Genomic DNA, 17,081 nt, shown 5'->3' with positions numbered 1-17,081 from the left:
GACAGTGTTTATTATCACTATAGATGATTGTGTTGTGTCAAATCAAAGACTTTTACAACAAAAGAGACATACATTAGTGTGATAAGAACTACCTCAAATGACAGAAACCCTCTTTGGGAAAAAAATATTTGACATGTACTTTGGTCTGTTCAGGCACTCAGCCCAAATCCTTTTTTTTATCCAGACTGTATTCAGATTGATTTTAGAAAGAATGGACAGCAAGAAACGCCATGAAATGCCACTTTTGCAAATCGTATCAAAACCAAATTTCAAGGTGGTTTGCAATGTGATTCTAATCGGATTTCTACAGATGCATCTCATACACTCTAGCTGCTCAAATCTGATTTCAGAGTGTCTTTACGTGCCAAACACAACCGTGCCGTCAAATCCAGAGTGATGGAGGTGCTGAGCAGAATCCATACTTTACGAGCAGAGCACTATGGAGGACAACCACGCCCCATGTGGTGATGCGCGGTATCACAGTGGAAAAATTTCACCAAATTCACCCACAGACCACCTTTGTAACAGAGATGTCTGTAAAACTGCTGAAACATTGCAAACAATGTCAATTATGGCTCTTTCTATTCTGACTTTTTAATCCATGGTGGTTTTATATTTATAAAACCTCAAGTTAAGAAAAAGCCATTAAAAAAATCTGTGACGGCAACACAATGTAGAGTCTATGAGCCGAGCTTGAATTTACGGGCAGGTTGAGCAGGAGAAACACTGATGTGCATGTGACGTAAACCCGGAAGTGTTAAACGTGTTTGCCGTATGCACCAGGCACGCAACTCCATTGTAATGAATAGGCGCCATCTTAGCATCCAGTATCTAGTTATGATTATAAATCTATGAGGACAACATGGAGTCTGTAGACAGATGCCAAAATAAATTGCAATAAATAGCCGCAACTTAACAGTGCGATTTCATGGAAGTCAAATTGATGGACGTCCATTTCTCATGTGTCCATGTTGGAACGCCACATTACCAGCTTTGCTACATGCGTATGACATATGTCATATATAGTATGACATTTGTTGTTACCACGGCAACCTATACAGATAGTTTGGTGATGTCTAGACACACAAATCCAATCTCATCACTGGCAAATAACAGTGTGGACAGTCTGTCTTCAAGATCTCATTTAGGAAACAAATCTGATCTGCTGTATAAACAAAGCCTTTGATTTTACCAACACAGTGGGGGCGGAGTTTGTGATCTATACTGCAGACAGCCATCAGGGGTCAACTGAGATGTTTTGGCTTCCCTTTTTGGGAGCTGTCATGTTTTCCATCTTTGTATACAGTCTGTGTGACAAATACAGTGTATGCTTTGATAGTACACCATGCGTGAAATAGAAAGATCAATAGCCGATGCTCTCTGGCAAAGTGAAAATATGATTATTCAGCATCATCCATTTTCTTAGAATGAGTCAGAAAGCAAACATTTGACCTTGACCTTGACCTAGCGTTTTCCTTCTTTGAACAGCTGCACCCTGAGTGTGACGCTGGAGCAGGCCATCCTGCTTGCCCGAAACCACGGCTTGCCCCCTCGCTGCATCATGCAGGCCACTGATGTCATGAGGAAACAGGTATGTTTAACACACAAACACACACACCTCTCTACATTTTAGCTCAGCCTCATGTCATCACTGCTACAGCTCTTTGCTGCCACAGTCCCTGCAGTGACATTTTCTCACTCTGAGTAAATTTGTGTTTCAATCTCTGCATTCAGAATCGTTAGATAAACTGTTTTCTTCATTGAGTCAAACAAGGCTGCCGAAACAGTGTGAGCAATAGATTTAATGGTGCGGACAGTAAAGAGGAGCATTTAAGCTGTTTTAGCTTCTTTGGTCTTTGTTTGATTTCCTTCAGACACTATTACTTCAGTAGGAATTCAATTTTTAAAGGCAGCCAAGGATATGTTTTTGGGCAGTAAAAGATGTGTTCGCTGCTGTCCACAAGCAGAAATCATTAGCTCTGCTTCTGTCTGTATCATCATTTATTTTGCTTTTTCCCCCTGTATCACCCCTATACGATTTCAATCTTATCAGAAATGCATTCACTGCAACCAGAATATGATTTGACCAAATGAGGTGGTAAAAAGAAAAAAAGAGTAATGAGAAAGTGAACAGATTGGTCGAGAGTCTGGAGGTTGTTTGTTTGTCCGTGTGTTGATTTGGGGTCAAGGGAAAGAATTCCTATTACTTTCTCAGGGCGTACGCACCCGCCTCGACAAAAGGCTCCAGCCATGACCGGATCTTGGCCCATATCTCAGACAGTCATTAGAAGTTCTGTGAGTGGTGGTTATGTGGCTGTTTGCAGTGAGAGGAGAAGTTCGTCGAGAGGCTGAGATCCTGCGGGAGGACAGGCATTTAATTTCTGCACTCAGAGAACTGGGCTGGCAGCCAGGAGGATGCAACTCTGTGCATTGTGTGACCTTGAGCACTACTGTATGTGGCTGGGAAAAAAATCTGTCTTGAGGAGGGTGTGGTTTGAGATATTTGTAATGGAATAATAAAAGGTGCAGGTATGTAAATTTGCTCATGGCTTCCTGGCAGAGCAGATTGTGTCATTTTTCTGTGACCGTCATGAGACATTTTCTCTTTTCTTGCATCCTCATTGATTGAAACACCGCAGAACAGAGCAGTTCAGTCTAGATGAGTCTGCTCTGTATCTGCTGTCAGACATCAGCTGACGAATATGAATATCACACAGGGTTTTGGATGACGCTTCTTCTTCCTCGCTGAATAGTCATACTTGCTGATGTAAAGGTTATCCACACAGCATCCAGCCCCAGCAGGTCCCATCCATCAAGCCCGGACGGCATCATTCAAAATGAGAATGCATGAGTGATTTGGGCAAAATGGGTCTAAAACAATCTGATTTGTGAATTTCTGCACAGCAATTTCCAATATTTGGTCTGTGTAGGCAGAATATATATAAATATATAAACTAATCGATCAAGGTAACTCACGCTATCACCCTTTTGGAAGTTATTTTTCCTTTTTCAGCATTTGAAAAGAGTAACATAGAACTGTTTTTATTAATGTATGAAATGTATTTCAACTTGCAAATTCAGAGAAAACTACGTACGGCTGATAAAGTGAAATAATCTGAATTCAAAAATGTCTCATTGGAAATATTTATTTCACTTTCTCATTGATGTTTCAACCATTAAAGCCTTGGCAGAATATAAAGTTTCAGTTTTAGGTGCAGAGACATCATCTTTAAAAAAAATCTGCTTGTTATTAAGTGATGAGATGAAAATGAAAAATGAAAACAGTTATGCAAAATACATGCAGCATTTTCAATGTGTGGGTGACTTAGTGTTCATTATAAACTAGCAGAGAAGGGCTCTGTATGTAAACACTGGCACATTATTGCGCTTTGCTGCTTCTAGGACAAATAATACCATATTTGTCCAATATATCTTTTTCTCTATACTGTGTTTGTATCCAAGCTAGCAGCAAGGATCTAATATTGACTCAAGGCTCTAATATTGAATGTATTGCCAAGAAATTTTGAACAGGAGTAATGCCTCCCAGGGGCTTAATCCTGAAGTCTTTGCTGCTTATCTGATTTTTCTGGCATCAGCACCACCATGAGGTGATTTTTTTTTTTTTTTTTTTGCTATGAAATTTGTGACAAACATTCATGTCCCCTACAAGATGCATGTAATAACGAACTAATTTGCAGATCTCATATGCTAAATGAAAATAGTGAATGCAACACCTGCTAGTCATCAGTATGTTTGCACTGTAATTACATGCATTTTGCAATAGAGAGGCTAGCATTTAGCCTAAACACAACACTTTGAACTAAGTGTAGTCTGAGCCCCCAGAAACAGTGCCAGTCTTTGAAGCCAATTTGACATAGTGGCCAAACAGTGGAATTACAGCCTACTGGTCCCTCGTGTGATTTTCTTGAGCTGGACATTTAACATGATTATCAACATACATAGCAAACATAATTCATAAAATAGATTAAAAAACAGTATGATATATGATAAATGTTTGCATGCATGTATGAGTGTATGTGTAGGTGTATGGATGAGTGGAAAATTTCATTAACTCTCTCAATATAGTTTGCAGCAAAAACAGCAAACCTCCAAAGCACATAGCATCTTACAAAAATGATTTTCCAAGGTGTTTCCTCATTTGCTTATTAAACTATTTGTTTTGCTATGAGACATTTGCTTGTGTTCTTCCTTTACAGTCCCATGGATGCAGAAAATCCTTTGAAAAATCAAGTTTTTTTGGCTTCATGTGTCACTGAACAAATTTAGGCTTCACCTCCAACGCCGTGTTCTCTCCATGGTGCAGCCTCATGGAGCCGCTAGCATAGCTTGCTCTTGTTCTTGTTACTTGTGAGCCACGCCAAAGACAAATTGAAAATCAGAATCTGACTTTATTTCTGACATTCCCCTTGATTTGCTCTTATTTTTTGTTTCTGAGATCTTCAGTATGTAAATCAAGTTTCACTCGCTTAGTTTTGTTTTGACTTTTTGTCTCATCTCATCTATTCTGGGTGTCATGTCCTTTGGGGACACTGGGGGGCATCTCTGTCCGGAGGCATCAGAATGGATGGCTGTGATAGGCATTGAATAATTGCTGATGCTATCCCGTTATCTGGACGTAACTCGGGGCGGACGGTCAGATGGAAAATGGCAGAGTTGTAACTGAGAGGTCAGCTAATGCACTTTTGGCCGGTTGCTGCCGCTCTGCTCAAAGAGAAGACGCTGATGACCTCCCCGGATAATGATTCGATTGTGTATTTTTGCTTTGGTGCGTGCGTCACAGAGGGAGAGAGGGTGTATTTATGAGTGCAGGTGTCTCTAAATTGAGAGTCTGACTTGCTTCCTGCCCCTCAACATTTGTGTATCTGCCAACTCTGCGCACAGCCAGCAGACTACAGGAACATTAGCGAAGAGCGGACATACTCCTGACTGAGTATAATCAAACTCAGTCACACACACACTCACATACAGGAACCATTCATCTTCCAAATCCCTTACTACTTGCTTTTATTTCCTTACAAAGACTCTTGTGCATGTGGTCTTTTGCTTACACAGTTAAAAGAAGGACCGATACTAAAGACAGACAGCACACAGCTGCTGTACTTTAAGTTTTAGAATCTCAGCATGCATCTTGTGACGTCTCATTTACAGCCCCCAATGAATGTAGGGGCTGTTTAGACTAAAACCGATTCCTTTTCTCTCTCAGGTGACTTTCAATCATTCATGGCTCTGAACTCAAGTCATTAAATTCCCCCTAAATGTATCCAGTCGCAGCTCATCTGTGGTCCCAGTGGATCTTTTAAACACATGTGCTTGTGTGTGTGTCTTCTCCCTATGGTGTTTTTCTTAGCTCTTGTTTATGACTGTTGCATTTCAACCTGATCCATGATGTCATGAACTATCGCTGCCTGTTTGTCTTTCAGGGTGCGAGAGTTCAGAATTCTGCCAAGAATCTGGGGGTGAGGGATCGCACGCCGTCATCAGTCCCAAGGTAAAACTGCAGCCACATCCTGTTTACGCAGGGCAACATCAACATCAGGAATTAAATGATCTCAACAAGCTCTGCATGTTATAGCTCCTTTTTTAAAGAATGTTTTTTTTTGAAGGATTTCTCATCGTCCAAGCAGCCATTTATTTCCATTAATTTCACCTGTGCATTGAAATCAACTAGCAGACAGAGAGTTGATTAGCTGTATCATGATGGGTACAGAGAAAAAACATTAACATAACCCTAAATAACTTGTTTTATGTGGTGTGGAGTTTATTTCACTGTGCTGTGGTGTAGTGTTAAACCAGGAGGTGATGCTCTATGAACAAATATCTGCATATGAATGGAAATAAATAAATAATGCTGAAAAAAAAAGCTAAATCTTAGTCAGACAAAAGCCATTGGGTCCCAAGATTGCATTTCAGTCAGTGCGTTGCACCTCTTTTGCTCTCCACTGTTTACCTGCATGCAATCAAAACATGCAGACTTTAGATAGTTGGGGACGGGGCTGGCTCTGTGATGGACATGGCTAATTTTTAGTAGAGGTCAAGAGACTGAAGTTAGAAAGGACAGGAAAAAAGCAGTAGGAAAGACGAATAGAACAATGTTATTTTCTTTAATTGTGTGTCTTGATGTTGGAGTTTACTTGAAAGTAACATCAAGGACTTTTAGAAACTGCCTCTATTCGTAATTACTCTACCATGTGGGGATAGCGTAAACCAAAAAAAGAAGAAATGATAAATAAATAAAAGTGTTCCCTGGAAGGTCTAAAAACTTGTGGTATACTTTTGCAAATAGTCAGCAATTATGTTAAGATTTTCCCCCCAAACTGAACTATAATGGTTTGAAAACCTGCTTTTATAATGTCTATGTTGCTTGTGAAATTCAGCTTTTCAGAGGTGCATGTATCTGTGCAGCGCTGTAGGTGTGTGTATGTGCTTTCTGTGCAGGACTGGGGCCAAATGGTTCCATTAGAAGGGAGCTTCCTGCACTCAGTAGCCCCAAGATGAGGACAAGGACTGCCTCTGCCATTTGGCTGTGACATATAGGCTTTTGTGTGACAGGCAGCCCTTTTGAACCTTTTAGTGAAATTGACAAACACAATTAAGTAGCGGGATGATTAGTGTTGAGACATTGTGGTTGCAGAGCAAAATTGCTGCACTCTCAGTAGGTTCATGTCATAATTGTTGCAGTGTGAGTGACTACTGCAGAATATGGAAGTGTGCTTTGTGAGACTTTGGCTGCTTGTTCACTGATGTGTAGATGAAAAGGACAGAAACATTTTAGTGAGTTCAGCCTGCAGCCATTTCTCATCAAGACTAAAAGATATGAGTGGTGCAATCATTATATCATCATTTAAACTACAGAACACAGCAGTGCTTTATTAGGATGCAAGAAACACGGCTGATTGTGCTGAAAATCGCACTGAGATTAGAAAAACACTGATCAGTTATGGTTAATGCACAATAAATGTGCTGTTAGAGTTATATTTGTGTTCATTAAGGCGGCAGAACAGGCCATATAATTCTTGACTGTGGGTGCGTTGGCAGGATTTGTTTATAGACTTTATAATGGTAATAGTGGAAAAAAGAGGGATGCCGTTATGCAGAGTTTCATATTCTCTCACAAATGCAAACAACTAACTTATGAATTATTCATGTGGCATTTAAAACACAGAGCATATGGCTTCTGTACGTTTAAGAAGTTGTATTTTTTAAAGCTTTAAAACCAACAACACTTGTGACGGTAGCAGCTAAACTCTGAAGTCCTTTCTCACTGTTTGAACATAGTTAATGTTGTTTGACTTTGTAGTGCAGAGCTGGATGTGTGCTGCTAAGCATAATTATTTCTCCACGGCTGACAGTTTTCTGTAGCTTATATTTCTGGTTACACTTCCTTTGCGCCAAACAAAAGACCTGTTGCTGTGGGAAGTGACATTTCCCTCCAGATCATTGCTTTGTGTTAATGCACTATGAAATAGAAGGTAATTAAATGCCATTTTGCGTGCATGTTTCTCTGATCAGGTTGTACAAGCTGTGCCAGCCTCCACCCCCTGATGGCGACCCATAATGCATTGTGTCGAAGAACATGCTGAAGTCTTGAGAAGCTTTGCGTCCTTCTCCACCCATGAAGGATCACCCTAAAAAAAGACAGTCATTGGGTCCATTTTTATATGTCCAGGGTAGCTGCCTACCATGTAAATAGAATTTTTAAAAACGTAAATAGTATTTTTAATACATTATATATTTCATTGTTGTACTTTATACATATTTTGATTTTTTTCCCATGTAATGCATCAAACAAGACAATGACTCAGTGAGAAAACAAAAGATTTATAGCTGAGAATTCAGTTAAATTAGCCCAACGAAATAGAACAAATCCCATCAGTTTACTGTCGGCATATTATGGGCTGAAAATGATGTTTGTTTTCACGGGGGACATTTGCATTTCATCTTATTAGTTTAATTTGCATATGAAATAAGCAAGATAATATTGATATAATAGATATTTGGCTTTGCAATGTGTTCAGATTAGCCAATAATTTGTCTGCTTCCCTTCAGTTCCAGCCTCTATGCTTTATTGATTGTTTCAGTAATGGATAATTACATGACTGTGTGTTTTGTAACGTTCCTCAACAGGTTTATTCACTTGTAAATATACATATGTAGTGTGAATGTGCTAAAAGAGCTTCCATTGTGTTTGGATTTCTACGACTGTTACATGCATGCACATGAAGATTTTCAATGGTTTATCAGTATTAACATATAATAGGTTTTTTTGAAGTAGAGCTATGAGATATATTCTGTTATTTTATATCGACAGTACTCAGGATTAAAGTGTCTCTCTGTTACTTATTACTGAATGTATCATTGTAGGTGGATGTCTAGCTCAATACTATGCAAACACACAATGGTAATAAACTGCATCTATAAGCTCCAGTGATGTTTCCTGTGTACTGTATGTCTGTTTCATCTCATTGGAAATGTTTGGTTTTTGGGTGTTGGGTGTTCTTTGCCAGAAAATTTTGAGCATCCAACACTTAATATCCTGTGTTCTGTTGAATTTTTAGGTGTCAATTGGTGTCTTAAATGTATGAATTTAAGGTGCAAATGTCTTTTCATATTAAAGTCCTCTGCTACTTACATATATATATATATATATATATATATATATATATATATATATATATATATATATATATATATATAATTTTAGTTAAAATAATCATTTTCTGGACATTTTTTCCTAGTTTTTTTAATTTTCTAATAATTCTCTCGCCAATTTCAGATCAACACCTTGTCAATTTCTCACAATTTGTAGGACATTTCTTGTCAAGTTGGTCACTGCCTTTTTCCTGCATGTTTTTGAAAGACAGACTCATTTACTCAGTTTCAAAGGGTTAGATAGCTGAGATTTTGGCTGCGTTGACTTTTAATACGATCCTGCTTATTTCAGTTCGGTTCAAAGGGCTATTTTGGCATGAGACATATATGTTTACATTATCAAAGTGTGAAATGTAAACAAAACATGCCAGACATTTATTTACATACAAGAACCTGTTGCAGACTGCTTTGAGGAAACAAGTTCAATCTGGAAACAAGACAAAAAGGTGCAAAGATTTTGAGATTGAACGTGCCCCTGGTGTCCATCCAGGTTTTAAAGAGTTAATAGGACAACTTCAGAGGGCCCCCTCGAAAAAGCTCCACCCCATGTCTTGATGAGAGCCTAGCTCCGCCCCTGCAACTAACTTTTGTTCTCTGTTTATTTTTTATCTTTTAAGTAACATATTTACTGCTACATTGTTTAATTAATCAATTAATTATAATTGCATTAAAAAAAAAGACTTGTTGCGCTTTTAACTCCTCTTTCGGTAATTATTAGAATTATCTGCACTTGCGTCAATAGCTGTCAGCGCACGTGCACGTGATGTTGCGCAGTGTGTTAGTGTTCAGGTCATGGATGAGCAGCCACACTCCGGTGAACACAGAGGGCTTGGCTGAGCCCGGCGGATAAATGGGAGTGGCGGTGGCACCGTTAACAGAGCTGGCAGCCAGTGAGCGGAAGATTTGTAGTCTCTGTCACAGAGCTGCCGTGCCATTGGCTTCTTCCGGGAAGCTGCCGCCAGAGAGTCAGTGAGGCGACAAACTGTGGACGGTCCCGGGCTGAGTCTCCACAATGAGCCGGGCTCAGAGCCGCCTGCTCCGCACTTGACGCGAACCGTCTGAACTTGCACGTGCATCCACTGCGGCGCCACTTGGTGACATTTTTTTTTTTTTTTTTGCACATTTTTAGTCGCCGAGACGCCTCTGTGAAGGACGACGGACTGACACCGGCTCACCTCATGATTTCATCCTGCTGATAAAGCTCCTGCGAGGCACAACAGTTTCTTCATGGCGTCTCCACAACAGTCAAGAATTCAGTCGTATCTGGAGAAGAATAAAATCGGACCCTTGTTTGAGGTGAGTGCACGAATTCAACCAACAACTCTGAAGTAGTTGGCTGCTATTTTAAAGGAGCATTGCTTTGCACCAGACTGCATTAATCTGCTTGTCTGTATAGTTGTGCGAAATGATGAGCGCACATCTGCAATGTGAGCTGTCACACCGGAGTAACTGGTACTGTAGATGTTAAAGAATGTCATCATTTATTTTATGCACTTTGGTGTCTGACTACTCCCTGAAATGTCCCACTGCGCTCCGTTTATGAGACACTGTAGTACAGAAACACATGAAGGAATATCAGCTGCTGTGTTTGCCCTCTCATTTCCATGCTCAGCCTTTGATTTGCATTTCAAGAGCTTTACCCTGCTACTGCCTGTCTCGACGTTGTTACAGTTAGTTGAAGTTAGGGCCACTCAGAAAAGCCAATTCATATTGCACAGCAGGATTTACTGAGCGTTCTGCTACAGAGGACACAGCCAAACTAACTACCTGCCTCTGTCTGTTTGTCAGTCAGGGGATCTGAGTGTTTTTATCCCCGGGTTGTCTCAGTGTGGCACCTAAGCAACCCAGGGGAGAGCATGACTTCATCTTTGTTTGCTATTGGATTTCTTGCTGAAAGCAGGACCGCACAGGTGTGAGGCATAATCAGAGATGGAAACACAGAAAAAAACATCCAGTTGCTTTTGCCTGAGATGCAGCACATCTGTGAATTTTGCTTTATCAAGATTGACAAGTGGGAAAAAACAACTGGATCACTATTTAATGCAAACTGGGGGTACAGTTGGATGTATTTATAGCAAAGAAATATTCATATGATTTGTTCTGCAAAGTGCTGACGTTTCACTTCTGTGCTCTGGCTGGATATGTAGTAGCACACAAACAGGGGCTGCATGTTAAACAGATGTAAGAGCAGTAGTGAGTCTTGTTTCAGCACCGTGGACAGAGACTCATACCGAACATGCATTTAACCGGCGATGAAGACAGCTAATCTTATTGTGAGGACACAGCAGTCAGTGAGGCTCAATGATAGTCCTTTGTGTGCTCTCACTGCTTGTTTTTCCTTCCTCCATCTTCCTCTTCCACCTGTCTCCCCCTCTGTTTGTGTTTTCTCTTTATTTTTGGCTCTTTGGACAATTAAATATTGTCTCCTTTGTGTGACAAAGAAGATGGTTAAAGCAAACTTAAAGGTTAAACACCTCTGTGCTACATCCTCACGTCCTTAAGATACCAGGCAGATTTTACTCAGCCCAACAAGGGCATGGATAATTGCTGAGTTGTCTTTCAGTGGTGTATTGTGAGGCTGCATTGTGCAGTGTAGATTTTCAGGTGAAACTGACAGTTTTTGAAAGGGAGTGAAAAGAGGTGTAGTAAGAGGCAAATATAGTAAAAAAAAAAAAAAAAAACTCTCCAGGGTCTGCCACTCTCCTCATGAGAAAATAATGTAGCTGCTACCTTGGCGTTGCGCTTCAAAAGCCTTGACCATTTCATTGTTTTCCCAAAGAAAAACTCATTCATGTGCATTCAGTTGTGAAGAAATTGTTTTTTTGTTTCATGAGAAGAATCCAGGAAGAGAGGCAAGAACTCTCTTTGTAATTATCTTTTTGATCAGATGTAGAGAACTGGCGCAGCAGGAGTAATAATACAGCTGTTCTGCTACACTGCGTTAACTAAAAAGGAGCTTGTGGAAAGATTGATTGCCATTCAATCATGAGTGCAACAGTATAAGGAAAATATATCAGTTAAAAATGACAGAAAACAACTCCTGAATGCAAGAGCAAGATGTAGAAATAAGATTTTTTTTAAGTCTTTACAATGTTATTGCAGTACAAAATGCAGTGTAACAATATGCCAGTCTAAATATTTGATTTTGGGCTGAAACTGAGTCAAAACTTCAAAGAATAATGGCAATTAGAGTGCATGTTTCACGGTAACATTGCACTAAGAGTGTCCACAGTAAGTATAATAGCTACAGAAATAATGAATAGATTGTCTCCCACTGATCTGTTTTTTGTTTTTGAGCAGAAAAACCTAAGTCCGTCTCAGTATTATTCATTTAAAAGCCTCTTTTTCGGTACAAGAACTCCATTTTATTTGTTGAGGAGCCTTTAGAAACACTAGTATATACAGTACAGTAAGTGCAAACATATGTCATGTAATTTTTTAGGGACAGTTCACCCAAAATCAAAAATACATATTTTTCCTCTTACCTGTTATGCTATTTATCAGTGTCAGTTGTTTTGGTTTGAGTTGCAGAGATGTGTAGATATTAGCTGTAGAGATGTCTGCTTTCTTCCCAGCACAAAGGAACTAGATGGTACTCGCCTTGTAGTGCTCAAAGTGCCAAAAAAAAATTAAATTGAAAAAGTCAACAGCAATGTTATGTTCTGCAAATAATGACCCAGTTACCCCATATAACTGAGAGACCTTGTTGAGCGCCCATCAATGCACAGTCCATCTACTCATGGACAAGAGGCCGTCCTTCTTGGCTGGGCTGTAACGTTAACTAGCTCAGTGATGCTCGGGGAGCTAGCAGTAGATGCACGCTTCCTTCTGTGCAGTGATGAGGTGGGTGTAGGTCTGTTGGAAGAAAATAGTTCCTACATGAAACTGCTCACAAGGTCTGTGGATTATACTGAGTAACCGGGTCATGATTTCTGGAAAGAGTTTTTCAAATACATTTTTTTAGCTCTTTGAGCACCACAAGCCGAGTGACAGAGAAAAGGCAGACCTCTCTAAATCATATCACCACACAGAAGGAGAACATTTACTGCTAACTCACCTAGCACCACTGAACATCGAAGCTCGGCTAATAAGGGCTCCATTCATATTTAGATCTCGCGCTGTCATGAGCACAACCTCTCGTCCATGAGTAGATGCACACTTCCTCCATGAAACTGCTCACAGCAAGGTCTGTGGATTATCTTGCGAAACCTGGTCATGATTTCTGAAAAGCGTTATTGCTGTTTAGTTTTTTAAATGTATTTTTTGGTGGATTGAGCAACACATGCTGGGTGCCATCTAGTTCTATTATATTGGAGAGAAGGCAAACATCTCTATAGCTGATATCTTAAACACTCTGCAACTCACAACAAAACGATCTAGACTAATAAATAACACTACAGGTAAGAAGAAAAATATGTATATTTGTTTTTGGGGTGAACTGTCCCTTTATAGTGTTCTTCCCTGAGCACTCTGATCTGTACCCTGGGTCTCCTTACTTCCTGTTGTGTAAACACCACCTTGATGTAATCGATGTCTTTGCCCCAAACTCCCCCTCCTCTCCATTTCTCCCAAACAGTCATCAGCCTCATTGCTTCTTCCTCACACCCAGCACACAGCTGCAGCATTAAACAGTCTGTAGCAGCGAGTGGGGGTTCATTTACTCACTCTGATGAGACACAGCTTATGATTTGCCATCAAATTGATTTTTTTTCCCCCCTCGCTAATGAAATAGTTGCTTTGCAGAGATAGCAAGCTGAGTCAACATCGACGGAAAATTCTCCAAAAAAGTGAAGCAGCCTTTCATAATAATTGAAGTAATTTCACTTCAGATTATTGTCAGCCACTTGCCCAAACACCTACTCTTTTTCAATCACTTAACAGTTGCAGAGCAGAGGGACATTCGGGATTTTTGTGTTGCATGAAGAAGTGTTGTCAGTATAGGCATGTAAGCAAGGCCACATTTGTTACGCCCTGTATGATAAACATGAGGAGACACCTGGCATTTTTCATAGTAACAGGGTCACTTCAATTGTATAAGACAATCTATAGAATCCATAATAGTCTGTTTTTATCAGAGAAGATCTGTAGGATCTGTCTGCAGTCTCCTGACATTTAAAGTCATGCATGTAACAGGACCTGCAGGTACAAACAGAGCAGTCTTTGTCTCTAACAGACGACAGGGTAAAAACAGCTCTTATGTACCTCCCTGCTGTGCTCTGCCAATCATATCTGAGCCGATATAATTGTTCTGTTGAAGCAGGGAACTGATGGATCATGTAAGTGTAGCCTAGACCAAAAAATGTCACCGCATTGAACTGTAACTGCTGTATCAGTCAAATGTTGAATAATCACAGTGCTCCGTGGAAGAATTGGTGTCATTGTTCACGGTGGAGTCTGACTCTCTCCTTTAGTGACTTCAGTAGCTTGAATTCAGGGCTGATAATATCTATCATTAAGCGAGTATTGGTCTCAGCTCAGGGGCTGTTATGATAACTTGATGATATTAATGAAGTACTGAGATAAGTGATAAACGTGATCCGATTTATTACATGGAGACTGGAAGCATGCTCGTAAAACATCAAGAATCCATCTAGTTACCATAATTTCATGCTTTTTTTCATGTTTATATGTTTTTCTCTCTCGTTTTGTGGCGAAGAAGTGTTGTGTGGCGACAGTTTCATATTTCCTCTCACACAGAAGAATGATCCCAATTAGCTCTGCGCAGAGATTTACAGATTTTAAACTGATAACGGAAAAAAAAAGAGCACTGCTGTTGAATCTCGGGGTGGAAATTGCTCTGCAGCAAACAATTTCAGACGGCTACAATGCAATTTATCACAATTACCAATGTGTTTTGATCATCAAAGTTCTGATGATTTGACTACTTATTACTTTTAAAGCCTCATGCATTTGAACATCTGATCCATAATAAAAATAAACTGATGAATTTACTTCCAGGATATTTTATTAATACAATATGCTGTTTTAAAAACAATATGCAAGCTTCTAAGCTAAGAAGGTGTCAGTTGGACTGTATCCATCTGCAGCTGCTCACGCTCAGCCACCCTCACCAAAACTCAACGACTGAGACATGTAGAGCCGCAGCCACATTCAGTTTGAAGCCCACACGACACGTCTCTACAAACTGAACCCTGCTACAGTGTGGCGCTTCAATTTATTCATTATACATGAAGACGTGATTCTCCGCATAAGTGTAATGAGACGTACCCTTATGCTGCATTCACACGGACTCAGGCAGACGGTAGATGGCACACAGATACAACACTCTGTGCACAGCATGGGAAAAACACACAGACAAAATATCAGGATAATGATGATGAATTGTTTACACAGAATGGATTTTTTTTTTTATTTCAAGTATTTTGTTTATTATTTTAGGTAAGCATTGTATAGTAATTGTTCAGATGGCCATTGTTTTTGCCTGGTGTGAAGTACCTATGTAACATGCTGTTGAAAATTTTGTTGCAGAGTACAACAAAGTTAAATTATTTAACTATAATTGGCAGTACGCTCTATCGTCACCGTTACCGTTGCTGTCTAATTTACTGTCCTGCTCTTCACCACTGAGTTGATATCCTATTTGCCTTCTACCATGTGATTCCATGTGAACGCAATATTACCCTTACCCTAACCTTGACCACCCAGTATAACACTTCAAAGGTATCTAAATGCTAACCAGGGTTTCCCACACTTTAATTTATGTGTTGCGGCTCGCCACGATCAAAACATTTACCGCCACAAATAGATTTTATTTTTGGAACCAGACCCTTTATTAGTAGCAAACGAAACATATATACGTTTGGTTATTGAGTTCAGAACACCAGGTGCAGGGAAAGTGGACTTTAAAGGTTACCTTGCCTCTGCTGAGGCTGCTCTTCTCTATCGACCTAATGTGATCAGCGCTGAGTGGATCAACAGATCAACAGATCAATTATCCACCCCCCGACTCACAAACTGCTGCTGAGGGAAAATAAAAATCTTTAAGGGCTCATTCAGGGACCTGCAAAAACATGTGAATTTAGAAAGGGGATACAGACTGATACAAAGGGACACACAGTCATTTAAAAGGAAAAAACAATAAAAAAAAGTTTGCTCAATTCCCCTCGTTGTCAGCTACTGCCACACATAGACTCAATTCTTTGGGAAACACTGGCTAACTTAGCATTTTCTGCTTTCAATCCAAGTACAATGGGTGCTGATGGTGGACTGATGGTCGTGTAGCTGGTCGTCGGGTCACGGAGCTGCTCCAGTCGCAGCTATACTGACATGAGAGAAACAGCCCAGCTTAGAACATAACCGCCATGCACATATTAATGCCTGTTAAGTTTCATCATCAAATTGGTTCAGCCAGCACGACAGAATGACGCACATTTTGTGTTCGTTATGCATCCCATTGGTTGATGAACCCACAGCGCAGTCTAACAAACCTGGTGCAGGTGATCATAATTTTGGAATTGGGTTTTAAATTCCCCGATTGTTGACTTCTCTGCATTGAGACAGAATCATTCAAAGAGAAAAGTGATGCATCTAAGAATCATTTTTTTCACCAATCCCTAGATGAATCTACACTCAGTTTCAGCTAATACCTTGACTTCAGGAGTAGGAATTGAAATCTTTAAAGCCCTCTTTTCCTACTGTTGGTGCGGCTACTTCTGGTAGAGTTAAATGACTTTGCCTCTCCCTATAGATTTCTCCCCAACCACATGGGAAAGATCCGCTTTAACCTGCTCAGCTGTGTAGTGTTTCTAATCCGCTGCACTTGGGGTCTCAATAGTGCAGGTCCTGCATTACTGTAAAGAGGTCAGCCAGTCAGGCAGGACTTGAACACACACACACATACACAGTCTGACCTATTGATCCAGTCCCTTAAGAGGTAATTCATTGGACTTGGTGTGATTGGTTTTTAGCTATTTTCACCTCCTGAAGCATAATGCTCTGTCTTATTCCCTCAGTGAATTAATGTTATGTCTGCATGTAGTTTTTTGTGTCTTTTTAATCATTTGATTTGCCATAGTGATTGATAATATGGCTTCTATGAGACCAGCATTCACTATAATTCCTGTACAGCTCTAGAAAAAAAGGAAGGAAGGAGGAATGTGTCACATGTAGCAGGAAATATTTGTTATTCTTGACCTTTGAGATGTACTAACAGCAACACACAAGGAGAAAGGTTCAGTTATACAACAAGAAGAATCAGTCTGAGGTCTTATTACATCCACAAACACACCTGGGAACATTTGTGTCCGACAGGGTTACTTTGTCATTGGCATACCTCCCACACATCAGCCGAGAAATCTCATCTCAGTTGTGGGTCACTTTGTTATTTCATCTGTGTTTATTATTTCACCTCGCTCTACTATTTAAAGCAAAATATCTGCAAAGTTGTCAGT

At 40.0% G+C, this 17,081-nt stretch overlaps 2 protein-coding genes across 3 annotated transcripts in view; both read left to right on the top strand.

The window, feature by feature from the left end:
* The window catches only part of prex2 (phosphatidylinositol-3,4,5-trisphosphate-dependent Rac exchange factor 2), a 127,478-nt gene extending 119,033 nt beyond the window's left edge, over window positions 1–8,445 (top strand). Inside the window, exons 39-41 of the mRNA XM_042510369.2 lie at window positions 1,489–1,591; window positions 5,442–5,509; window positions 7,531–8,445. Coding sequence (XP_042366303.1) covers window positions 1,489–1,591; window positions 5,442–5,509; window positions 7,531–7,576 — 217 coding nt within the window. The 3' untranslated portion in view covers window positions 7,577–8,445. The remainder of the gene's footprint in view (window positions 1–1,488; window positions 1,592–5,441; window positions 5,510–7,530) is intronic.
* Window positions 8,446–9,453: 1,008 nt separating this feature from the next.
* The window catches only part of c21h8orf34 (chromosome 21 C8orf34 homolog), a 75,314-nt gene continuing 67,686 nt past the window's right edge, over window positions 9,454–17,081 (top strand). Inside the window, exon 1 of one of the 2 annotated variants that reach the window (XM_088072195.1) lies at window positions 9,454–9,966. In XM_088072195.1, coding sequence (XP_087928321.1) covers window positions 9,898–9,966 — 69 coding nt within the window. In that variant the 5' untranslated portion in view covers window positions 9,454–9,897. The remainder of the gene's footprint in view (window positions 9,967–17,081) is intronic. The other variant, XM_042510609.2, reaches the window with a different exon arrangement.

Source organism: Plectropomus leopardus, chromosome 21 (assembly GCF_026936395.1).
Source record: "Plectropomus leopardus strain MGB_pleo_1.0 chromosome 21, ASM2693639v1, whole genome shotgun sequence".
Taxonomy (NCBI): Eukaryota; Metazoa; Chordata; class Actinopteri; order Perciformes; family Serranidae; genus Plectropomus; species Plectropomus leopardus.
The sequence above is the reverse complement of the archived record's forward strand: the minus strand, read 5'-3'. Positions and strand labels throughout refer to the sequence as shown.